We start from the raw sequence: 26,538 nt of genomic DNA on the forward strand, positions 1-26,538 counted from the left end.
ATTGCAAAATTACTGTTCCCTTTAGATAAAAGGCTGAGGAGATAACTGGAAATCTGCTGTTTTATGAGCGAGAGAGAGCTGGGAGTGATGTATTGTTTTGCTTTTTGATTTTTTTTTCATCTTGTATCTCTTCATTAACAGTGTGGTTTGGGGGTGGGGTTGTTGGAGGATGGAATTTTCTTTCTTCTTTGGGAAAGGGTTTGGGTACTTTTCACTTTCCTAGACTTCTGCTGTGATGATGTGAAGCTCCGGGGATTCTGTTCTGTGACTGCAGTTACTCCTGGGATTAGTTGTAGGACTGAGATTCTGCTCATCTTTGGTAAACCATGAACAGTCAGAATATAAATTGAAAGGATTGGTTGTGTAGAGCCTAGGCCTCGTCAGAAATCTTGTGCATGGAGGGTAAAGATTTATGGTCCCAGATGGTCTAAAAGCTTCTTTAGAGAACCTGAAGTACTTCAATCCTTAAACAATCCCCAAACAGAAATTATTTATCCTGGCAAGAAAAAATTACGAGAGAAAATGCAGTGCATTAGAGGATGGAGGATTTCTCACGTATATAGTTATTTTATCTAATGAGAGTAGTTTTTAAATATGAATGCAAAGATTTATCTGTGAGTGTTCAGGACTTCTAAAACTTGCATTGTTCTTACCTAAGTAGCTAATGTTATAGACACAGTGTTGGGGGGAAAAAGTAGTAATCTGCTTTTCTGAAGCTAACTTTGATTTCTAGGCCTTGTTAAAATGTATTTTGTTTTTCCCTCTCGTTAAGTTGTAATAAGTAATCTTGAAACAGATTCTTCCAGATGTGTTCCAATTGGTCAAAATCTGTGTTAATGGGTGATTTTCAGTCAACTAAGATATTATTTAGCAATTCTGGCATTGCTCAGCCCTAAAAACATGCTAGCAGCATTTTTCTGAAGGGAAGAGGGGAAAAATGGAGGTCATAGTCTTGTCATAACGGCATGACTGGGCTGTTTAAAAGTTGTAACAGTACTAGTAGGGATCATCTAAATACAAAACCTTGCATTTTGATCTGATACTGATGACTCTGCATGTTGAATTAAAGCTTTTTTTTTTAATAACATAAGCTTGATATGGGCATTTTTGTGAACATGTCTCTCTGCAGATTACTCCCATCAAGGCTTTCTTTTGACTTCTTACATTTCTAAAAGTCCTTTCCTCTTGGCCATCTGGTTCTCATGATTACAGGCTACAGGATTTGACCCATGAGTATTAAAGTGATTTTTATCAATGGGAGAAAATATATAGATTAATTCAAATTTTCTAGGTTAAAGGAACTAAGGAGGAAGGTTGTACTGAGTTTTGCTCATGAGATACTACTTTAATCAAGGTACACCATAACTGAATTCCTATTGGTAAATGTGGACTGAGGTAAAATGTATTGTGTCTCCACAGAGATAAGGCTGTGGTCTGACTTTGGTTAAAGCCGGTTGATAAATATCAAAAATCCTCCACTGAATAAATAACTCAGCAAATAGTATTCAGTAGCTTTCTTCAGAGGAAAAAAATATGGAAGTATTGCATTTTGGAGGCAAGGTGAATTTGAAAGACCTGAAATGAGATCACACACTGCAGAAGTCATTTGCTACGCTGGAGAAATGTAGTGGAAGAAAGGAGGAAAGGATTATAGAGAGAAGTATTTCAGACATAGAGTTAGCTTTTTTTCTGCCCCAGTATAGTCCAAATTAACAAATGAACTTCAGTACTTGAGGTGGATTTGTGGTACTGTAAATATCTGTTATGAAGAAATGTTATTTGACAGAATGACAAACTGTATCTGTGAGAGCAAGCCTACTTAGGGCAAATGGCAAACAAAGGAAATAAAAAATGACATCTCTTGGCCCACAGCAAGCCAGGGAATTGGGCAAGAAATATATTTATAGATTGTGCCTTAAGAATTAGGTGCAAAACTACTATGAAACTTGCAATACTAAAACGTTTTAACTTACAGGTACGCCTCAGTTATAAATGGAGATGTGTTTTTGTACAGTGACCTCAGGTTTTTTGGGCAATCCTTAGTCTGTAGTTGTTTTTCACCGCAATATTTGTGTGAGAAGACCCAGAGATGCTGACTGAATAGTAATGAAGTCTAATAGTTTGGTTTAAATATAATGTCTGTATTAAGAAATGCAGATTTAAATCTACAACAAGTTTCCTTACTTAACTTGAGAAGCAGGATATTAAGGGCAAGTTTAGGGAAGGGATAGAGCAGCTTGTAGGCACCCACCACTGTCCTTTTTGATGCCCGACATGGGGCAAGAGACAATGGCAGTTTTCTATTGTGTGCTTTTTGGTTTTCTCTTACAGAAGAAAATAAAGATTTGCATATTTGTCCTTAACAATCTTTAATTATAAATATTTGTAAATCTGATGCTTGTACTTGTTTGTGTAGCAACTGAAGTTAACATACAAATTGGTTTAGATCAGTTCATAAGAAAGCTATAAATAGTTTGTTACCTTTCAATGATAGATCTTCATACAGTGAAAGAATGACAATGGATCAGTGGCAGATTATAGAATAAATAATGAAGCATGATTTTAGAAAATGAGAGTATAGTTGATAGTATAATTTTCTTTTATACTAGTTGAGATGTATTTGGTTATAGTTGTAGCTTCTCTACAGTGTACAGTTACACAGTAAATTGTTTTCCGGTCTTCTGTGTCATATATTTGCCAACTGTGAATAGGCTAGACTATATCAACTGATCCAGCTGTCTAAATTCTCTGTTTATGTCCCAAGACACAGGACATTTTAGTTAGTACATTTTATTCCTTTCATTGCATGCACCACAGAGATAATGGGATCATGCAAGGCTGCTTAAGATATCCCATACCATCAAGAAGCTAGCTGCAGAGACTTCGGAAAGCAATCAACTGTAGTTAAGAATAATTTCAGAAAAATACTATTAGACCATGCCTTTTCAAAGATTGCAACGGATCAGAAACAACTGACAAAATCTTTTGTCATTTTTATATGTGTTAATAAAAGGGAAAAAAAAAGTGTATTGAAATTTACAGTTTGAATTCCAGCTCTGGAAGTCTTTGTCATTAATCCATCGTGATGTGCTCCTATGTATTCCCATACTGCCAGTTGCCTGGTGTAAGATAAGGCAGTTTAGCATCACCTCATGTCCCTGTTGCTTGGGCCTACTGTCTTCCCTGGACTCATTATTTCTTCTAGACTTGCAGGGTTTTGCTGTCAGTTGGTTTTCACTTTGTCAGATGATTTGATCATCACATTATATGGAAGTTCTGGCATTGAGAGGACAGAGACTATTATCACAGTGGTTGTTACTTGTCAATTGCTGTAAAGCCAGGTAAGAGGGTCCCAGAAGATAAAGCTAATAAGTTTTGTCCTTATGTTTGGAGTGGGAAAGAAACAGGAGAATCAGGAGCTAAAGGTGTAGTCATGAGAAATAGGAACTAGAAGTCAATAGAGTGGGGAGTGAGAGGGGAGGATTGAGGCATTAGGTGGGGAAAAAACACTCAAGTCCCATAAAGTAGCTATAGCTCTTTTTGGATGAAGTACCAAAATAACAAATCATCTTAAACAACAGAAGTAGTTGTTTTAAATCTAGTGGATGATCTTGCTATCACCCTCTTTAGTCATAGTCCTGTACTGAATTATTTAGAGCAGAAACAACCAAAGAACATACTTGGAATCCTTCAGCAGCTCTGGTGTCCAAATTTGAGGGATTTCTGTCTGACGAATTAGCCTGTTAGTTTATCACTGCATTACAAAAAAACCCCAAACAACCAACCCTACTTGCAAATTGTATATGGATGGATGTATATTTCAAAATCCATCACTGGATGATAACATAAGACCACTTTCTGCCACAAAAACCTTCAAGTTGGCTTTCCCAATCAAGACAGCCCCATCTATAATTTCTTCCTTGACCTTACCCAAGGTTTGTCACTTCTTTCCATGTTAGTAGCAGGCGATTTCTTATGTGACGGTAGACTGGATTCTTCAACATGTTCTTTGCTTCTGGTGCTGGGGTGATGATGCAAAGCATGAGAAGCTGTGTACTTCTGCAGGTGGACTAACAATTTTAAATCAGTGAGTCCTCTTGCAATTTCCTTTTCTTCCACTGTTGACTATATACCTAAGGCTTTGGGATGCTCTGAAAGTGCTTACGTGCTCTGGCCCAAGGTATTCTGTGGCAAGGCAGTTCTCTGCAGGCAACTCCTTTGGGAATAACCAGTTGGCGCAGGTTAGAGGAACTTGTGTAGAACTTGGGGAATGCCATTAATTCACCTTCCTTTCATAGTTTTGTTTCAGTTTATGGGGGCAAATGTTGAAAACCTCACTATGCTTAATTCAGAGAAAGATTAATGGAACCTCCTGTGCAGTTCCATGGATTGCCTCTTGGAGTTGGGCTATAGAGAAGGAATGAAAAAGTTCTGAAAGAACTATTTATCTATTACCAAGAATTGGCATGCAAATATTTCTGATCAACTGGTCTGTTCTTAATAGAAATTATGAAAAATATGAAAGATTTTGATTTTTTTTTAATTTCCATAAAGTTCTATGTCTATGTAATGACAGCAGTGTGACATACTCACAGCACTCCTACATTCCTCCCCCACTGCAATTAATTATCCAGTTTCTTCCCACCCTCACAACATTTGTTCTTTCCTTTTCTTAGCTAGCTGCAGATACAAAAATCTGTGTCAGTACAAGTCTAAATCTGGTCTGTCATGTTCAAAGACAGTTCTAAGTTTTGAAGGTGTACAAAAATGGATTCTTTTATGTCAAAGTAAGCAGTAGTCTGCCACAGTCGAAGCTGTTAGTTTTAACATAATTACTGAGAAGCAGCCACAACTGCTGTTGTGCTTAGTGACAAACATGGTTATGCGAAGAACCTAAGAACTGCACACATAGGTTGGTGTGGGACAGAAAAGGAAGTTGTCTGGCTTATCTTAACCAGAACTGCTGTTTGAGTTCTGAAATCTAATTATTTGTGAGTTGGTTGAACAGTTTGGGTTTTACAGCTTGCATTTGGAAGGGTTGTATGTGAGCAATGTGTATATTCTCTGCTTTTATTTTTGTATTTGAACATTTTAAATATTTTTGAAATTGGTTTCTAAAAATTTAGTTGTTTTTTTTAATGTGGACTTGCAGAATATCCATATTTAGAAATTTTTCTTCTAGAAAAAGAAAAGTCTTATAGACATATAGGCATTTGGTGTATGGAGGCTGGTAAAACATTTATTTGTACATAGTTTTTTAGCATCAAGTAATAATTTAAAATTAGGAGGACATATCTTAATTACTCAGACTGGAGAAAACAATTCTTTTATTTTGACTATTTCTAGACTACTGGTAGTTGCTGAATATCCTTGTTGCTTAGTAGTGAAATAATTTTGGAATGCAGAGGATTTACTTTACTGTGCTTATGCAAAGGAAATTTTGTGTGTTATTTCAGCCAGTAATTCTTTTTAAGAATGTATAGATACAAGCTTCATTCTTCAAATAAATGCCCTGGGGCTGAAGCTCTGGCTGATAGCTGATGTGGACACCAAATTGAAAATTAATTAAAAGGGAAATTTCTTTATATAATGTTGAATGAAATGCTTGATCAAAAGGAAGCATTTCATTTAGAAAAATTTTAACTTCATTAAGAAAAGGACAATTTTAAATAAAACCCTTAAACTTCTAATTTGCAAACATAAACGAAAATATTTCTTGAATTATTTTAAGCTTTTGAGATGTGCTGTTTGCCAAGCTTGATGCAAATTTATGGAATAGATTTGTATTCATTTAAACTATTCATAATTACTCATCCGAAAATTTTCAGTAAGCTCTAACCAAGGCTTCCTTCCATAACAGGAGTCATAGAATCATAAAATAGTTTGGGTTGGAAGGGACCTGTAAAGGTCAACTAGTTCACCCCCCCCTGCAATAAGCAGGAACTTGTTCAACTAGACCAGGTTGCTCAGAGCCCCATCCAACCTGACCTTGAATGTTTCCAGGGATGGGGCGTCTACCACCTGTCTGGGCAACCTGTTCCACTGTGTCACCACCCTCACCTCACCATAAAAAAATTCTTCCTTATGTCTAGTCTAAATCTGCTGTCTTTTAATTTAAAACTATTGCCCCTTGTCCTATTGCAACAGGCTCTGCTGGTAGTCTGTCGCCATCTTTCTTATAATCCCCCTTGAAGTCCTGAAAGGCTGCAGTAAGGTTTCCTCTGAGCCACCTTTTCTCCAGGCTGAATAACCCCAACTCTCTCAGCTTGTCCTCACGGAGAGGGGCTGCAGTCCTTCATTCATACTGTATTGGCAGGTTAAGGTAATTTCAAAAATTATGTCCCTGTGACTTAACATCGTGAAAAAAACCCTAAAAAGAAATGTTTTTCATTCTGTTTACTTTATCATTGCCTTCCCCTGTCTTTGTTAATTCACTCATTCATGATAATCATTGCATTTTTACTATTTGAACATTTGATTTGGTTTTATGCACTGAATTTCTGTGCTAAAACTGTCAGTCTTTGGGTCATAAACACTCAGTATATTAGTAGATATTGGTATATTAAAGCTGGGAAGATTGCTGCATCTAGAGGAGTTTTGAGTTTATTGGGAGCTTTTAAGTTTATATAAATGAAAAGATGAGATTAAGAAAATGTAGAATTACCATTAAATAAAGACAGAGCTGTAAATGAGTAGCTTTACATTTGTATGCTCTTAACTGACTGCGCACCTAATAACATGCAAATATTAAAATAATTAAGATCTAGATGTTTATTGAAACAGTATTATTTAATGATAGAACAGATTCAGAGTGTCGAACTACAGAATTCTATGACTGGTGATAATTTTTTCCCATTTGAAATAACTGATAAAAGATGTGATTTCAAAAGGTTATTTTCTTAAGATTTCTCATTTAGTTTAAATTGTTACAAACAGAGTTTTGGATGTAATTGTGCTAAAATGAAGACAGTATCAAACAATGTTTTGTTTGGGTTTTTTTGTTGTTGTTGGTTGTTGTCTATGTTTTGTTTTGTGTTTTTGTTGTATGTTTTTTTTTAATAGAATGTGGACTTGCAGAATAGCCATATTAATGCAAAAAAGTCTGGTGCCATGTGTTTAAGTCCCCGAATTCCTGCAATTAAATTTCTTCTAGTACAGACTGTGTTCAGGAATTCATAATTCTATAAAGCCAGTATGCTGCATAGGCAGTGAATAAATAGAGGGGAAAAACAAGAAGAAAAACAAATAACCAGATAAAAATATAATCTGACATGAACATCAGAAACCATAGTAATTCAGGATAATTATCCATGTTCCAACCTTAACATGGACAAAATCCTTTTTGATTTTGATTTTAACTTGTGTTGAAGAAGGAGTGCAAGATTTGCCTCTTGAACAGAGAAAGACCCCTGTACTCAGATGTAGTACAGATATTTTAGGACAAATTACTGTGTTTTGAAAAACCTTACAGTGTAAAAGAACAATAAAATAAAATAGGAGTGTTATTCACTGTGCAATTGATTATATCTGATATGTTTTTGTTTGTCACATCTGTTGAGTAAAGTCTGCCTATAGTTTAGGTTTATATATTTGAGTACTGTGCAGTTGTTGGTGCCTTTCTGTATAACTCAATAAATTATTTTTTTCTGTTGAAGGTACTTTTTGTTGAACTCAGTTCTTTCTGTTGAACCTCCTTTGCTTGCATCTGACCTTTATTTATGTTGATTTTGCTTCATTTTTTCATTTACCATGCTGTTCAGTTTTTGGATGCCAGGAGAACAAAGGTTTGTCCACTATTTGCAGTCAACTTATTTTATAAAATTCACTATTGCTTATTGTGGTTTTTTGTTTGCTTGTTAGAGATACAGTAATCCTGTTTACTAAACATGTTCATAGCTGTAGTTACCAAAAGAAAAAACCAAGACCTACCAGGTACAATTCAGCCCCTCCCACAATCCTCCTTTAATTATAGTGAGTACTTTGATTGACTTTATAAACAACAGTACTGTTGAGCACCGTGAAGGGCAGATTTACCTTTAGTCTATGAAATAATTTAGAAAACATGGAATACTGAGTCTTGCAGCTTTGTAGGTACATATTGACTGTACTAATGGATGTGTCACTTCCCAGTGTTTGGGTTTGTTGGTTTGCCTTTGCTATTTATTTTATTTGTAGCTGACACTATTTTGTGTGTGTTTGTTTTAGTCTTTTTTTTTTTTTTTTCTTTTTTTCCAGAAGCACTTGAAAAGATACCATTACAAATACTGTGACATGCTTTTGCTATTTTATAAGGTCATTTGATATACTTTCATCAATGATTCTAACAAATTTTTGTAACAATGTACAAAAAAAGTTCAATCAAAGACTAATACTGCATTCAGGTCCTAAATTGATTTTTTTTTTCTTTTTTCTTTATTGCAGCATCTGCAAATGACAATCCAGGCACTGCAAGATGAGCTTAGAACCCAGAGAGACCTTAACCATCTTCTGCAGCAAGAAAGTGGAAACAGAGGGGCTGAGCATTTTACCATTGAGCTCACAGAGGAGAATTTTCGAAGACTTCAAGCAGAACATGATAGACAAGCTAAAGAGCTCTTCCTGTTGAGAAAAACGCTAGAAGAGATGGAGCTTAGGATTGAAACACAAAAGCAAACACTAAATGCCAGAGATGAATCAATAAAAAAGCTGCTGGAAATGTTGCAGAGTAAAGGTTTGCCATCTAAAGGAATGGAAGATGACAATGAGAGAACTCGAAGGATGGCAGAGGCTGAATCTCAGGTTAATCATTTAGAAGTGATTTTAGATCAGAAGGAGAAGGAAAACATGCATCTTAGAGAGGTAAAGAAAAACTAATTTATTTGTTTAAAAGATATTGTCAAAGTACTTTTTGCAGTTTTAGAAATATAGAGTATCTCAGTTTTTTACTGCTCTCATTTTTTTCATAAAAAATAGCATACATTTGTTTTGCATCTGTAATAAATACACAACAGGACTGTATAATATTTGAAAGCAAGTATAAGAAATTATGGAAGAAAAGTAATCAGGGCTTATCTCTGACATTGTTGCTTTGTGTAGTTTCTATATTCTTTGTATTTTGAACAAATCAGTGTTTGGCAAACGAAGACCAGAACTATTGAAGAGGGAAGTAACCCCTGCTGCTGCTATAAACTAAATAGTCGTGACTGCATGCTACTTTTGTGTTTGATTTCATACCCCTTGTGTTTGAAATGAGTTTTTTAGAATGCTTTGCCTTCCATATAAACAAAGGTTTCTGCCTATGTGCATTTCTAATAAATTTTCATGTGTGGTACCCTGACTTTTTAGGTAAATATACCACATAATGTTGCCACATTAAAACATTGGAGTGATGGCTGCACTGTATCTTATCCTTAATTTGATCCCAAGCCCATCCACACCAGCTGCCCATATCACTTGCGAATGCATTTTTAAGACTGGATTTAGGATGATTGAATTGTACATACAGTTCAAAGAAAATCTGGCTTGGTGTCAAGCCCAGCTGCCCCTCTGCATCCCAGCAGCCCATCGTCATTATCGTGTGACAAGTGTCAGGCAAACAAGCCTTGTGGGCTTCCTCAGACAGACCCTGTTGCTTCCTGCTAAGAAGGTTGGCAGCTGCAGGGAGGTAGCGTGCAAGCTACCCACGCAAGGGAAAACAGGAGAAACCTTTCTGTTTCCTTAGAAATTTGGTAAATGTAGTCTGATTGAACTTCCAGTCTAGCTAAATGCCATATTGCTGGATATATCAAAATGTGAATAAAATTAGTACAAGAGCACAGAAAACTATTATTGTCTCCTGTATATCACTGAACATGCGGATGCTAGAGATTAAGAACAGCTATTTACATCTATAGAATGTTGTCAAAATATTTTCTTTTGATATGGACAAATTCTCTTATATTTAGCATATGGCTTCTTTAGGTTTTGTTTTCAAACCCCCCCCCCCCCCCCCCCACACACACACACACACATGCGGATGCTAGAGATTAAGAACAGCTATTTACATCTATAGAATGTTGTCAAAATATTTTCTTTTGATATGGACAAATTCTCTTATATTTAGCATATGGCTTCTTTAGGTTTTGTTTTCAACACACCCCCCCCCCCCCTTTTTTTTTTTTGTGTGTCTTTAACATACAATATGTATTGAGGACTCAATGGTATCTGTGGCCCATCCGAACCTTGGAAGCTGGAAAATTTGCAAGGCACAATGATACTTTTTGGTTAAGTTTTCTTGTTAGAGTGTGAAACCTGAATCTTTTTACAGGCAGAATTTTAATTAAAAAGTAGTGCCACCCATTAACAAAGTCTGAAAGTCAATGGATCCTGAAAGGAGTTCTGCAAGGAGTTAATAATACTGAGTTTGTGATGAAGGAGGATTGTGGGAGAAGTTCTGTAAACCAGCAGACAAGTTTATGGAATTAGATCTGCTATTCCTGGAGCAGTACATGCAGTCTGTTTCAAGGATGGATGATTTCTGTTTATTATTTGTTTTGTTATGTGATTGTATTTCACCTGTTGCACCAGTATCACTTTGCCAGTCCTAATTTGGGTATGTATTGGACATGAATAAATTTGCAGCAGAAATTTGAAGGTTTGTATTTAGCACAGTAGTTAAGAGTAGTGAGAGAAATAGAACTAAATAGAGCTTAAAAAATAGATAAAATACAAGCTTCCAAGTCAAGTCCTTGGGCATCCAATTTATTGATTAGTCCAAGGAATACTGAAAGGAGATCATATTGCTACCTACAGGCTGTGCATGTTTCTTCTATATTTATATTGAATTAATTTTATATTTCAGATTTCTCCTCAGGTTACCCTCAGGGGCCAGGAGAAAAATTATTTCTCCCTCAGTTTGTATGAGGATAATAGAGACTGTCTTTTGTCTGGAGTGATGCAAGTACAGAATGGGATTTATTGGAGTTGCTGCTTATGACATGCTGATATGTCTTGAAGACATTGGTAGCTGGTCAAGGTTTAAAAATCTACTAGGTCTGTTGTCTGGAATCTCTCCTTGTCAGATTGGCCTGAACTATCTAGTGATGTGGAGATTTTGGTGAACAGTATCCTTGCTAATATAAAAATTCTGGGCTTTGGAAGAAGTTTGTCTCTCCAGCTCTCTTCCTGTTACATATGGTATTTAATTTTTTTTTTCTGTTGGTTTTTTTTTTTTTTTCCTTTGTGTATTTGAAGTTTGTTGTGGGGAGCTTGGAGGAACAAAGTGTAGGGTGTATGAACTCTTTAGAAACTAAATGTTTAGTAGATGCCTGCTTGTTTTTCCAGGAATCTGTGTTTGATTTTTTGATTGAGCTCTTGGAAAATGTTCTGAGGTTCAAATTTTGTCTTTTGATGTCTTGTTGTGGGAAGCTGTCTGCATGCTTTGAGGGAATATCAGATATTCTATATAGTTCTATCCTTTGTTAGAAGTCCAAATGGACCAACTTTTGATCTGCATGTGTAGCTTGGTAGAGTTCTTGTCATTCTGCAGTGCTGATTTGAATTGCTGTCACTGCATGTAGTCTTCATCATGCATAATACAGTTTTCCAACGTGATAAAAACCAGGAATGACTGTGTTGAATCTTCTGCAGTAGTCTTCTCAGTGGATTGATATTTTTTTTTTTTTACTAGTGTTTGTAAGTTTTCATCCTAACTGTCTAAATGACCTTGCAGAGTTACTGGATTTTTTTTTTTTTCCCTCAAGAGAATGCTTTAAAAGAAAACTGGAACTTGGATACATTTTTAATTAATTCCATTCATGAATTACTTAGTATTGAGTCAAATTGTGTTAATCTTTCTATATTTTTTAAAAAATGTTTGTCATTTTAGAATTTCATCTAAAATATTCTGCTTTCTGTATTTTTACAGGTTGGAGTATAGAGCTCGTGTGTTGACTATATTTCTGAGAAACTAGTAGGTTTTCATGTGTAACGTACTGTTTGATAAAATCCTGAACACTTGCTTCTTTTTTTTTTTTTTTTTAAATTGGCTCTGCTATTTGACTTTCTGCCACTGCAAGTTAAGGAAGATAAACTTCTTTGTAGCAGCAAATTAAGCTATTCAAAGAACTGAGTTTTCTAGTGTGTCAATTTACCCATGCAGTGATAGATTCTGCTGTAGTCTCCAGTGGAAAGAGTGCTATCTATGGGGGAAAAAGTGGAATATGGAAAAAATAATGGAAGACTACTGATCTTCTACAGCCTCAACACTTTGTTAAAAGGCATATCTAAATCAACTTCTCATAAGCTATGGAGTTGGTATTTAGTTTAAAAATACATTCAATCTGAAGTTTTTCAGTTCTTGAAATATAACTGTGTACCATCCTGTTACCTTTTAAATCCTAGCTGAAGAAAGGCCAAGTTTTCAGTGTATTTTGCTGAGCTTTTGAACACATTTTCCTCTAATGCAACCATACCTTTTTCCCTTACGCTGTTCATTTCTTTGTTCTTTAAAATAGTGCCAAAGCTGGAATCCGTAGTCTTTCTTGTTCATTCACAGTCTTTTAGATCTCTCAAATGGTGGAATAGAAACCTAATGGATGAGAAGCAGAGGAAACTGATTTTGTTATTGATGGTCATTGGTGGGTGGAATTTTGACCAAACCAGACAATTAAACTAACATGATGTGAAAGAAGCTGAAGAAACTGGTTGTGAAATATTGGCAGTTAAGGATAGCCTCTTCTACACACTCAGCGAGTCTCCAGTGGCTGTCAATTCTATCTACTTAACGTGCACCCTCCAAGCACTGATCACACTAGGAATTGAATAGTAAGGGATATGTTCTTTGTTATTCCAGAGCTCCGTTTGTCTAGCTAGTAACATTTTTCAAAGTTTACTTAACTAGCTAGAGAGAAAGAACTTTTCTTGCCCTTCAGTCTCTACCACTTTGTCAATTATGAAATGTTTCTCATTAATTTTCTCCCCATTTCATGTTAAACATATGTTACCAGAAACCAATATCCTACTGGTTTGGTTCAAAATAATTTGCCAAATATCCAAGAATCATGAAAAAAATTCTCTGTCTTAAGCCATTGATTCTTTTTTTCTGTGAATAGTTGTAGCAGAACTTTATAATACAGCTGCCTTCAAAGGTCTGGAATTTCTCTAGGCCTTAGATTATATTGCTTTGAGAAGGTACAGGAAGCAGAAATACACACAGCTAGTGTATCAGAGGCATAGGATCAACTTTGGAAAATAAAACAACCCATTTTTTCCCTTGTTTTCATATTCATAGCAGATTTGGACTGACTTTGGTGTGTTAACTAACTGGCCCTCAAAGACTGTACTGTTCTGCAGTATGCAGTCATCTACATCTTTAAACTTTGTTCCCCAGAGGCAAACTTGTGATGACAGGTTTACTCAAGTTTTGTATTTGAAGGTCTTAGGAATGGCAAATTTGAGGCTTACTATACAGGCGGAGGGCACTTAAGTGAAGTTGGAATCCTGCTCTTTCACAGGAGTAGAAAAGAATGTCAGTGTCGGTAAGGTTCGTTAAAATATTGGGAAATAAGGTATGCAAAAAATGGGTTTAGATTTCTTCCAATGTATTAAGGAATTTAAAATCTAGGCAATAAGCTTTCACAAGGATAGCTAGATTGCCAGCTTTGCAATAGTTATAAGAAAAGTTTCCTTAGTTGCTGATATGCAAAGCAAGAAAGAAAAAATAAAACTTTGATTAGCAAAAAGTGTGAGCATGTGTTTCTGCTTCAATTTTGGAGATGCAGGCTATTGAGGAGAGAATGTTGAGCTCTTTTCCATGGTTTCTGAGAAGTGCCCAGTTTGCACTTTTCCATCACTGAGTTAGACTGAATCCTGTGTCTGTATCTAACTAACCTCACTTGAATATTTTTGTTAATGTTTTTCAAAGGTAGTTGAATTTTATTGATACTATCTGAGACAAAATGATACAGCATTTACTTTGGTAAGGGAATAAGGTGTCTTGTATGGAACAAAGTGGTCTTTGCAAATACATACATGTATGAAAAAAGGTTGTTCTTGGGCTGGGTAATCTCCCTGTAATTGTATTAATGGTTGAAAATCTGTCTTGCAGTCATAATGTCATATCATGGCATTCTTCATATTCAGAATTAAATATCATGAAGGTTGCTAAATATACATTCCTATCAGAAAACACAAGATGCTTGCCTTTAAGTTCCTAAATTGGTTATCACATGTCTCTTCTAAAATTTTAAATAAACATTTGTTTCTCTATAACTTTGGGAGGACTGTAGGTAATATGGGGATTTTATCTTGTGGAAATCTAGCACAGATGTTTGGTATTACTTTTTTAAACATAGTGACCACACATTATTTACCCTAAGTACCATTAAGTATTTTTTTATTATTGCTATTAAAAACTTGCCTTAGGCAAAGTCCCACTAAATATCTAGTAAAGTCAAATGTTAAAATTCCAGCAAGTATTTTATTATATATACATACATGTATATTACACATGCCCTCTCTATATAACATACAATTTGACTAAAACAGAATCTGAGATCATATAGGATTTTATATACACATTTTGACTCTTACCTTGCATGTATTTTTAAAATAATGTTGTTGCACATGGTTTAAAGCTACAGCTTTTTTATATTTAGTAGAAAGAAGAACACAGCTTCTTATTATAATTTAAAGTGTACTTCTAAACTTTCAAGGGTTTTTAAAAACTTGCTCTATCTTTGAACTCAGCTTGGTCAAATAACGAAGGCTGCTGATAGGATTTGAACTGCCATCGTGAATTAGTTATTGCATGTCTTTAAAGTTATTAATGGAGCAAAGTTCCTTCTTCCACTGTGAACAGAACAGATGCTTTGCAGACTTTTGGTGTTTACTGTAAATGTCTTACACTGGAGCCAGTAGTAATTTACTAAGGAAATGCTTTATCGACACCAAACGTTTCTTCCCTGAAGTTAGTTATATAGATTAACAACCATTCTAGACTGAACCTCTTTATTAGGTTCATTAGTGCCTCTTTCCTTTTATTTCTCCTGGCTCAGCTCAAAATATTAATCTTATCAGTTGCTATAAAGACAATTACTTTCTCTCAAAATATCAATAGTAATATATGTTTTTAAGGTGACCCCTTAAGTATACAGAAGGACTTTGCAATGTTGGCAGTCACTCCAGACATGAGAAAGTAGACAGAACCTGATTATGCTCTGGAGAACAGTTACTACTTCTAATATAGCCCATTCAGATTTTGTTATGTTCCATGATACTCTTGCCAGAGTGCTTGGTTACAGTAGTTTTTATAACTCCACGTGGAGGATTAGAAAGCTTTGTTCATTTAGAAATCGGTTTCTTTAAAGACAGGATTGCTCTTCATGACATCACCATCAGTAGTTTGGAATCCAGAATATGAAAAAACTGTCAGTTTCAAACTGACATGTCTCAGGGTAGCAACTAAATAAATTGTTTTAGAAAAAGGGAGAGAAATCAGAGATTCATGAATAAACTGGGTTTTCTATACCTTTAAATAGAGGCTATAAGTGTTGATCCTGCCAGCGTTCCTGGAAAGTGCACCCTTCAGAAGGTAATCTGGGGACTGTCTTGAATTGCTATAAAACTAATGTTGTCCCCAGTTGTGGAAATAACACTTTTGCAGGGTTGTTTTCTTAGTTCACCCACTTACAACTTTCAGGCTGCATGTAAACATTTTAGGGACTAGCCAATAATGAAATGGAGAAAAATGAGCTATTTTCGCTTCTGTCAGAGGGTTTGTTTCCTTTCATCTTCTATTTTAAAGTCTCCGTTCTGTAAGCATGCTGCTACTCATCTCTGTCGTAATAACTTCATTATTCTATTACGTAATTAATTTTGTTTAGCTTCATCTTCTTGTCCATACGAATAACAAGAGCTTATGCACGTGACTCACAGCTCTGACGTGTTGATGTATTTTCAGAGAAAGAATTAGAGCTGAATTTGTGGGGAATAGGGGAATTGGTTACTGTTGAATTCCTCTGTATACTTTTCTGCTTTAGATTCTCCTAAGTGCACGAAGATGCATCCAGAGAGTAGTTAATCCATAGAATAGATTGCCCAGAGTTGTTGAGGAACCTTATTGGGCTGAGGAGATACAAGACACAGATCATAAATCCCACAGAAGTTATGCTCACAACACACTTTATTATGCTGAGAAGTGCATTTGAAAGTCATTTGGTCATATTACGTGCTATCTTCAACATTTATTTTAGAATTATTTTCATTTACTAATTCTGTTCCCATTAGATAATCCATGGCTAAGACTTTCCTTAGAACAGTCACTAGGAAAAGAAAAAAATTGTCAGAGAATATGCAGAAATTTGCCACTCCTACTGAAATGGAACTGGATTGCGAGTTATGCATCTCCTTAGTTGCTCTGCCCAAAGTTGACACCTAGACAGTGCTATATGATAGAAGCAGTGTTTCCTAATATTTGATCACTTCAGGGAGAAGTCATATTTCAACTTTTTTTTTTTTGAGACTCTAATAAGGTAAAGTGAGTGGTTCTATGTTGTTTTTATAAAATACAATGAAAATAGATAAAAGAAACATCATTGGAAATTAAAAAACGAAATACACAAACCAAAACAAAGCACCAATATATTTAAGATGTACTTTTATTATATATATAGCTTATCATACACAGTGATTACCTCTTGCATCTCACTGGGATCAGTCAACTCAAAATTAAGGACATACTTCACAGAAGAGCATGAATGTGTCTTCCAGAACTTCAGCGTGCTAAATGTAAAAAAAATACCGATCTGTCCATGTTCCATGTTGCTGATAATCTTTGCATGCCTCACAGTATATTTTTAACAAATTATCTCTCAGTGGCTGTCTTAGTGTAATACTCTTCTTCTATAGATGAGGAACATGAAGCAAAAGGTAAGTCAGCAAACTGCCCAGGTCTTCCCAGAAAATCAGTAATGAAGCAGGGGGAAGGATCTGCATGAGTTCCATGTACATTCCCTGACCGCTATTGTTCATTTTAGTCCACTATGTAAATGGAACTGCGGTAGCTGAAAAAGGAGTGTCTTTATTAAAAGATTTGCATTTAAAATAGAGGAATGTATATTAACATGCTAATGTGTTGAACAAGTTTTGTTTAAAATATGAGCAACTGGAAAATGCTGTAAGCAACTGCGGTCGAATCACCTTAAGGAGAAGACAGCTGGAAATTATAAGGCTTAGCAAAAGGGTAGTGCTGATAACTGTGTGAAGCGTAGGCCCTGGGTAAGAGCATTTTCAGTTGTTAATTTAAGATGAGCTGTGTGCTTGAGGTGGAAGAGTTGATGTTAGATGTGAGATTTCTAGCAGTAGCACTGTTCCTTGCAAGCTCTCTGTTACAAGCCAGCTAGACCCGGAGAGTTTATCAGGTGACCAGTTCTGCCCAGTGCAAAGCAGTCAGTATTTTATGCATTTTGAAAATTCATGGGGATCAGTTAAATTCCAGGTGTGGGCAAGAGCATACAACCTTAACATTTGATAGCTTGAGATGCAACAAAAGGTTTTCTCTTGAGGGGAAGATCTAATATGCTGAAATGCCTTTCCTTTCTATTTTATTTCTGTTATTTACTGTCTTTCATAGTCTTGTAAGATCATGCTGGCATATTTTCTAATAAAAGAAGCGTAGACCTGATTACATAGCATTAATTACATAGTATTAATGCAGGTTCTAGGCTATTCCTTATAGAGTGAAAAAAAAAAAAAGGGGGTTTTCAGGATGAAGTCAAAGAAATAAGACGACAGTCAAGTGGGCTCTTACTCATGCTGAATGATTGTTCATACTTCTCAAACTAATGAACTTAATCGAACCACATCCTTCTAACCTTCTGCTTACACTGGACACATGCAAATAATCTGTCCTACTTTTGCTGGCTCCTACCTGCATTTCATATTGAGGTACAACTGACTGAATGTACTGGGTTTTTTTTCAGCTTCCTTTTGGGGCAATAGCTGTTGGACAATGTTTAGGTCAGGATATAAGATCATTAGTTAATGATATGGTCTCTTATGGCAGGTGCTGTCTTCCTACTTAAAAACATTATGAAGAATTTAAGACCTTACTAAGCAAGAGTTACAGTAGCAACCCTTTACTGCAATTTAAAATGACTGACCTTCATCCAGCAGGCATAAGGAATTGGAAATGTATTTATGAGGTGGATCTCAAACTGGAACCAACTTTTTTATTCCAGATATATTGTCTTATAACACCCCAGAAGGAACATCAGTCTGAAAAATTATTCTATCATCCGTTTTAAACGAAAGCTACTGTTGAATATTTTTATCATAACAGTGCTTTCCCACTGTACGAATATTTCCAGAAGAATATTGGAAGAAGACACTGAGAATCTGAGTAATTTAAGTTATTGTTAAAGTTGCTGTAAACTGGCATCTCTTTTACTTACCACCTCCTGCATCATCTCACAAGAAAACCTTAGAACTCTGTAGTGGAAAATGAAGGTTTTCTAAAATAACAGGTTGAAGAACACTCACTGTTCTAAATCCATTATACTCAAATAAAATCCTTTATACTTCAATAGCTCCAAGAGCAGAATAAGGTTAGCTAACCCTGTTTTGCCATTTTCAGGGCTAGTCTTCTAAAACAAAACTGCCATTTTAGCACATAACAGGTTTTAGCTAAGTTGAGTCTCCTTTGTCCTAGGAACCATGCAGCATTTTACCTGGACTAAAAACCCAGGTGTTGTAGTCATACAGGCTTCACTTCCAGAAAATGGCAAGGCTAGCCCCCTGCTAGAGACTATATACACATATGTGTGTATGCGTATGTACACATTTTTTTCTTTGTGTGGATGTAAAGAACCAAATGAAGAAAATGTGTTTTATCATCTTTTAAGCCCTCCTGCCATCCCCCCCCCCAAAAAAACCCCAAACCCAACAGTTTTCATTTGCTAATCTTTTTCCTTTTACATATCTTAAACTGTGTTGCAACGTGAGTTTTGTTTTTGTATGTGCATGGCCTATCTTAGTGGTAGAATTGGGAGTGTATTATAGGCTGTAGAATATGGCTAATAATGTAAACTCTTCCTGAAGTTTCACCTGAAACTCAGTTTGATGAAGGAAAAGTGTAATCTTAGATTAAACCATTTAATGAAACAAGCTTTCTGGTTTAGTGAAGAGATGCAGATTTCTTGTTGAAACAGTCTGGCGCCTTTCTTCAGGAAGAACACATAGCCTTTGATCTCGTGGGACTAGAATTTAGCTAGTCACTAATAGCCTGATCGTATCCTAATTTTATATATGTATTCATTGGCTTGTGAGATAATCTTGATTATAGGTCAGGGTTTTTTTTCCTGTTGACAGCTTGAGCCTGATAGTCCAACATGATTATAAAGCTCTCGATATATTTACTTGCAAATATAAAATTTGATAGTAAGTATAAATATATCCTATCTCACTATAAAGATGTGGTAAAAATATTGATGAATAACCCCAATGTCCTCTGAAAGACATTTCCACCAAAACTCTGGGTATTTTTCAAAGTACTGAGGACCAAATCCTGTTTGTGTTTTTTCATGAGTCAAATGAGGTCAATGGGATTAATTGAGTGACTTAAGGTGAATAGGATTACATCCTAAAGAATAAATGAATCCAGACTTGATTACTGCTTGGTAACTGGTTGAGAGAAAGTAGTTCACTGTAGCTTTTCTGTAGATGGACCTGATTTCTTCACCTGCTTGGCTTATCTCCATTTAGCAACATTTATGTCATCACACTCATATATAGAAGTATTTTGGTTGCTCTTAAAGGTTTCTTCTCCCTGAATCGTAAAGCTTTAGAAAACAAACAAAACCGCCCAGACTTTTCAGAACCATTTATGTATAATGAATGTATTCAGAATAGTTACTGGTTCTGTGTGTTCTTGTGGGCTGTTGTTTCCAAGATTAAGAACGGTATTGATGTAGGCAGTTGCATGATCTCAAGGGACTACTTACTGTTACACATATCTGTATGTTTTGGGCCCTTGCCTGTTCCTTCCGCTTTCATGCAAAAGCATCGAGCAATATTCCTGCTGGTCTTTTAATAACGCTTCATAGTTCTTCTTGGAGGAAATGAAGTGATAAATAGAAATGATATATGATCTGTGGAAGTGTGAATCAGACATGCTTCTGTAATTACTGAAAGAGAAGTACATATGCAATACCCTATTATAGACTGTAATGAAATACCAGGGGTTTTTTGGGTAACAAAATTGTAGTGTTTCCTACTCTGAGGAGGTATAAGGGGTATATCTAGTATGTTCTTTATTGCTCTGCTTTTTATACAACTTACTTGAATGTATTATGTTTAAATACACAGTTTGTGTTCTCTCCTAGTCTGATGATACTGGAAGATTTTTGTATGTAGTCCAAGTTCCACTCAATATAATTCAGAAGAAGAAAAATAATCTAATAATTGGCATAGAGAAAAATGCTTAGTCAACTCACTGCTATACTTGGTAATTGCAAACAGGTTCTTCATAGTTATGTATCACTGAGTTCTGCCTACTGTATTCCTCCAATACTGAAATTTTTATGCTCCTGTTGCTCTGCTGTACTGGCAATCTGATTCCTAATTCACTTCAAAAAAGTATTTAATGTGAGTGTTCCATATGGGGTTAGTAAAGGGACATCTTACTGAAGGGAATGCACTTCACACACTGTGAATGCATTTGTAGAATGCGTTATTTTCATCTTTTACTAGGTAATAGCTATATTTCTTCAGTCAAGTGCTTTAACTGGCTTTGGCTCTTGACATCTTTTATTTCCCAGAATATAAATGTATTTTCAAAAATACATGTATCTGTTTAGATTTATAACAATGGATATAAGCTGAATGTTGTGGGTTTTTTTTTCTTTGGCTCATTATTTGACACAAAAATAAACGTTGAAAAAAATATCCTCTAAACACGTGATCTTTAGAAGGATAACTTGTGTAATTTCTCAGTTCATGGTATCTTTTGAGGAATTTCCTGCAAATAGTGAGTTAATTTTCTACTTTTTCATTATCAGCTGAAATTTTTACAAGTTTTATTAACTAAAGCAGTGGTCTTCAGATGCTGAACGAGAAATGGTCTATTGTTTGCTAGATGTCTGAAAGTACTGGGGGGAAAAAAGGTGTTATTAACTTGTGTCCTTCTTTGCCGCATAACTTTTTGTGACTATTGGTGCTATTCAGATATTTTAAGATTAAAGGTTAACTGAGTTCAGGTTTCTCTTCAAGTGAAATTGCTTAATTGCAAATATAGATAACCCATAAGAATCAGCCTGTTCTGCATGATTGCTTTTGGCAAGAAGCAATTGTTTGGTAATGAAGTAATGCATTTTCTGTGGTAGTTATATGGAGAGTAAGTCAAATTACAGTTCAAATGATTTGGTTTTGGTTGTCTTTAGTGTGATACTTCATGCTTCTTCACCAGTTGTTGACAACATATTCCACTTACGTGGGAGCTGAAGTGCCATACTTCAAAAAAGAAGTATATTTGTGCCAACAAAATAGAAAAGATGCATTGTTCCTGCCATGCTTCCAAAGCATGATTGAGTTCTGTAAGTCTGTAGATCTGGTTAATGTAGAAGAGGTTTCAGGCATTTTTTACCGTGTTAAATGAACAAATAACTAATGGAATGTTATGTAAGCTTTACATATTAAAATTTATGTTAGAAATTACTATACAGCTATTGTGATTATGCTGTTCGCAGCGTTATTCACGTGAGAAGAAAGGTTGCATAAAACTTTTTGTGTTTACCTTGAGGGACTGAGCTATGAAAACTGGAGGCATGGAAGAACAGCATATTCTATTTTCATATGTCCTCTTTGTCAAAGAGTAGAGATTAAGGAAAAAAAGCTACATGATATTCCAAGAGCTGAGTATACTTTTGTCTGTTCTTTTTGCTTTTTAAAACGTTATTCCTTTTTAAGTTGGCAGTAGATTACAAAACAACTGCTATTTAACTCACTAACCAGAGAGTACTTAATGGTTTACTTTTTCTGTTGGCTTCTGATTCTGCAATGTCTTTCAAGATGCTCGTTTAAACTATTGATCAGAATCTAATTGTACAGTTTGTTTAAAAATGAAGATTTGAAAAAGTATCTCCTGAATAGTTCTAATGTTGGTATTTTGAATTATAATGGGAATACGATAGGCCTCACTTAAAGCTCAGTAGAACTGTGTGCATGCTTGTATGAATAGTCCTAGTGAATATTGTGTAAAATGGTATAGCATAGGGAGCAAGATCTAATCTCTCCTCTCCTTATATCACAAACGACACATGGAGATTTGTAATGAGAACTGAGAAAAATTAGTAGTTAACTTTATTATAAATGCTGCCTATTTCCTGAATGCCCAGCACCATTCCCAGACACCACTTCTCCATTTACATGCACCTTACTTTGTTTCTTCTGGAATAGTTAGACCTCTGCAGATGGGCGTTTTCATGGATATGCACTGTGAGGTTTATGAAAATACAGACTTCCAGGTCAAACATTCAAATTATTCTTGTCACTTAAGAATGTCCTATGAGTTGCTGTGGCCTTCAAGTGAGGTACTATCGTCTACAGCAAAAGTAGCCTGTCAGAGATGAGAAACTTTGTCATTCTACGGTTTCAAATGTAATATCTCCCCTTAAAAAAAACAAAGGGGGGGGGGGGGGGGGCGGGCGCGGGGGGAGAAATGGGATAGGGTGTCTAAATAAATCCTAAAAAACAGCCGGTGTGTGACTTGATGGGGTCACATCCTTCCTGCAACGGCTGTGGGGTTGCTTTGGTCACTAGATGGCAGTCGGCAATGAGGATTGGTTTCCGTTCTGATTTTCGCAGATGATCGCACCCTATTTGTTATTTTTTATCGCTCATTTTACAATGATAGAATTAAGAGGAGGACTATCTCCCTGTAAAGTCGATGGAAAGGCAATTTCACAGAGATTTTTTTGACAGTAGTCTTTAAACTGAATGCAGTTTATAATAGCTGCATCTAAGAATCAAAGCAAGCAGACTAAAAAGTACAGTGCGGCTCTTTACAGAAAAAGTGAAATCAGGAATTCGTTCTGAAGGTATTAGTGCGATTCGGTTCCAACGTGTTAGTCATGGTTTGTGATTTACTATGATTTTAAAAAAGTAAAAGCAAACTAAGACTTCATTTTACTCTTTTGAGTGGATTAGAGTTTCACTGTGGTATGTACTGTCATACCCCAACTGCCAAGACACACTTCTACACAGATACTATGTGATTGGGACCCAGAAGGTGGATGGTGGAAAACATCTCAAGTCATGCTGACATGCCTTGCTGCATTTCAAGATAGGCTTTCAATTCTTAGCTTACTCAGATGGTTTTCTTGCCTTTTTAATGGCATGGTAATATGTAACCATACTGAAGAAGCCAAAGGCAGGACATACGTAGCTGCCTCTGCATCACATAGTTTGTGACGCATTTTGGACCCTCTGACATGAAAGCCTATATAAACATATACCCTTCGGGAATATATGAAATACTTCCTATAATTACTTCCATTATGTAAAATAAAAGTACCTGACATTACATGAGAAGGCTATATAAATATAATAAAATGAAATAATAAGATGCAATAAGATTTTTTTAAAAAAGCTAATTTCTTATTAATTCTGGTGTGAATTGTAAATATAAATCTTCTATTCAAAATCTAATCTCTCATCTGCATGAAATACTGTTTCTTTATTATCTTTGTGTAGTAGACAAAAATTGTGGTTTTTGAGAGGGAATAGTTGGGACTTTACTCAAAACAGCAAAAAAGATGCATTTTTTCCTCTTAAATATATAAAAAACCTTCAAATGAAGGTACTTTTACAGATTACACAATAAGCCTTCCTAATTTTTTTAGTTTTAGAATCTATAATTTACTTAAAATACTGAAGATTTTCTTAAATAACTTGTAACTAATAGCAGAGATTATATGCAATACCGGGTCTGGTTCTGAAATTCTTTTAACAAGAGACAGAACATGTTGAGCAACTAGTGACCATTGGGGAGGTAAGAAAAAACAGACTGAGGAGGGAAGGCAAAAAAAGACAGATAAATCAGAATTTTGCTTGTACCCTTGCTCCTTCAAGATTTTTTGGCCTAACTGCTACACATCAAGAAAACTTTGCTGTTTCTAAACAGATCTCTCAACTCTTGATATTTTCAGTGCTTCACTTTTTTAGTACAGAAAGCCTCCATTCTGTAATGTGGTTAAAACTATACCTCATCTAAAAAACCAGGAAAGTAAATAACATAAAAGACCACAAACAAACTAGTTTTAAGTTCTATGGCAAACTGTTGTTTGATGTATATACATCATTGTTTCTTGTATCAGTATACATAGCACACTGGCGTAATAGGAACAGGGAATGCCTCAAACTTTTTTTTCCTTTCAAATTTGTGGTGAGCAATGTAATAAAGCAACAGTTTACAGCAGTATTGAAAAGATTACTAGGGGGTGTAATTGCACCTTTTTGAAAGAAAAGTTTACTGTTAAATGGCTGACAACTATAATCATTTTTTATAGTGAAATGCAATTATCACGAGTTGATCAAGTGTACAGGTGAACTATGATAGCATATGAGGGAGCTACTTAAGGTTATTTAAATTGTTAGGAAGTTTTTAGCAAGATCTTGAGTGTGAGCAGCACTGAATAGAGCCACTGAATTTTGCAGCTTAAGGCACCTGTGAGACACAGGGCATCTCATGGCTCCAGTATTTCTTGTTTCAAAATTATGGTGAAGGGGCTACCACCCAAAACCCCAGTATTTTCACTCAAAAACATGTTATTCTTCTGTGTCTTAAGACTCATAGACTACATCATTCCTGATGTTTGTCTGTCCTAAATATGAGTAATTCAACATTTTACTGTTTACAGTTGATTGTGGAAGTGTCAGATGAGAACACTCAATATACTGCCTGTTCAGTTGTCTTTGCTGTCATCCAATAAACATCCAATTTGATGAAGAATTACAGTATTCTAGGGAATTACTATACTGATCATTCCCTAAGATGCAACTTTGATTCTTCACTTTTTTTGGCCCTATGTAGAACATGCCTGTGGAGGTTTTTGTAGCTTGAGCAAATAACATAACGGTGAACAAACTTGTATTGGAGATTTTTCCTGATTTTGTAGTGCAGTTACACATACATGCCACAACTAACTTTTTTTCTTTTGTAGAGGTCTCTCAGGAGAGCTTTCTCACAAAGGAAGTAGAATCTAAATGTTGTTTAGAAGTGTACCATTGTAGCACAGGAGGAAGGATCTTTATTGTGGATGCATTGTTATTCCCAACAAAAACATTGGTCTGTTTCAGAGCACTGGTGGACTGAACACCTGCATGTTTCAGTCTGAACAATCAGTTTGTTCTCAATTATTCCTGACTTGCTTGGAGAGAGTAATTTTCAGCTTTCAACTTGAAAAGGGCATCTTTTCACATAGGAGTACATCTGGCAGCCAAAGATTTTCTGCTGATAACAAATCTCAGAAACCATTATCAATATAATGTTACCCTTCGGCCTCTCAACAGAGTTGTGAGTGTTTACAGAGTTCTTGGCAGTGCTTACATCCCATCTGCATCATTAAGGCACAGGATGATTGGCCAGAAAAAAGGAAATCTTACCAAGAGAGTGGGAACAGATAAACATACTCCCTCTTGTGCGTTTTTCTTATCTCAAAAAAAAAGCTGCTTATTTTAACACCAACTTGGATGATAGAATTTATCAAAAGAATCGTGGACTTCAGTATGGTAAGACAGAACTTCTGGAAAGATTCCAAATCAGGGCTACTTTGATCATTTGTTTCCACTGAGCCCTTCAGCAGGAGGGGTTTCTTGTCTCTCACGTGTAGTTGGAAGCCTGGTGCCACATGCAAATATGATCTTATATTTATTACCCATTTTTTCTGAATGTTTTGCATTCCAGCAAAGTCTGAAAATACAGGTTTAAATATCCAGACAACCTGGGTGTTTTTTTGTCTGATGGAAAAAATGCAGTGTTAGAAACATTTATAAAAACTTTCTCTCCTTTTATTCCTTTAGAAACAAATTATGAATACATTATTAGTAAGCTTGAGTATTCCCAGTGTATGCATATATTGTGGTTGAGCTTTGCATGAATCTTTGATGCAGTTTAACATTGTAGAGCTTTAACCAATGTAAAATGTATGTATTTCCTACAGTCTCCTCTTGCTGGAATCACTGGGCAGTATGACAGTGACAAACTCCATAAATAAGGGAAAGTGTAGACTGTGTAATTACAAATGCTAGCAAGCAGTGTTTGGAACTGGTATGTATATCAGCACATTGTGATATTTGTAAAATGCTTACCAGTTACTTAAAAAATGCTATAGTCCTAGCAGAAACTCTCCAGGGAAGAGAAGTGAAAGAACTAAGCATATGAAGTTGTGGGGTTTATCCATCTGTGGATTCATTGCAAACAAGAATATCAAAGAGTTTTTGGGTCTGTGGCTGGTTAGAGATACCTAAGGGGTGGTTTACTGAGTCAGTGGTCAGGTTTACCTCATACCTGCATTCCTATCATTG

The 26,538-nt window shown here is 35.7% G+C and overlaps 1 protein-coding gene across 4 annotated transcripts in view; it reads left to right on the forward strand.

Annotated features, from left to right (window-relative positions):
• ERC2 (ELKS/RAB6-interacting/CAST family member 2) overlaps window positions 1-26,538 on the forward strand; it is a 521,406-nt gene that overhangs the window by 66,268 nt on the left and 428,600 nt on the right. For 3 of the 4 annotated variants that reach the window (XM_027794617.2, XM_055806739.1, XM_055806740.1), the window contains 2 exons: window positions 7,761-7,784; window positions 8,422-8,838. In XM_027794617.2, the coding sequence (XP_027650418.1) occupies window positions 7,761-7,784; window positions 8,422-8,838 (441 nt within the window). The remainder of the gene's footprint in view (window positions 1-7,760; window positions 7,785-8,421; window positions 8,839-26,538) is intronic. The other variant, XM_027794625.2, reaches the window with a different exon arrangement.

Source organism: Falco peregrinus, chromosome 5, assembly GCF_023634155.1.
Source record: "Falco peregrinus isolate bFalPer1 chromosome 5, bFalPer1.pri, whole genome shotgun sequence".
NCBI classification, from domain to species: Eukaryota; Metazoa; Chordata; class Aves; order Falconiformes; family Falconidae; genus Falco; species Falco peregrinus.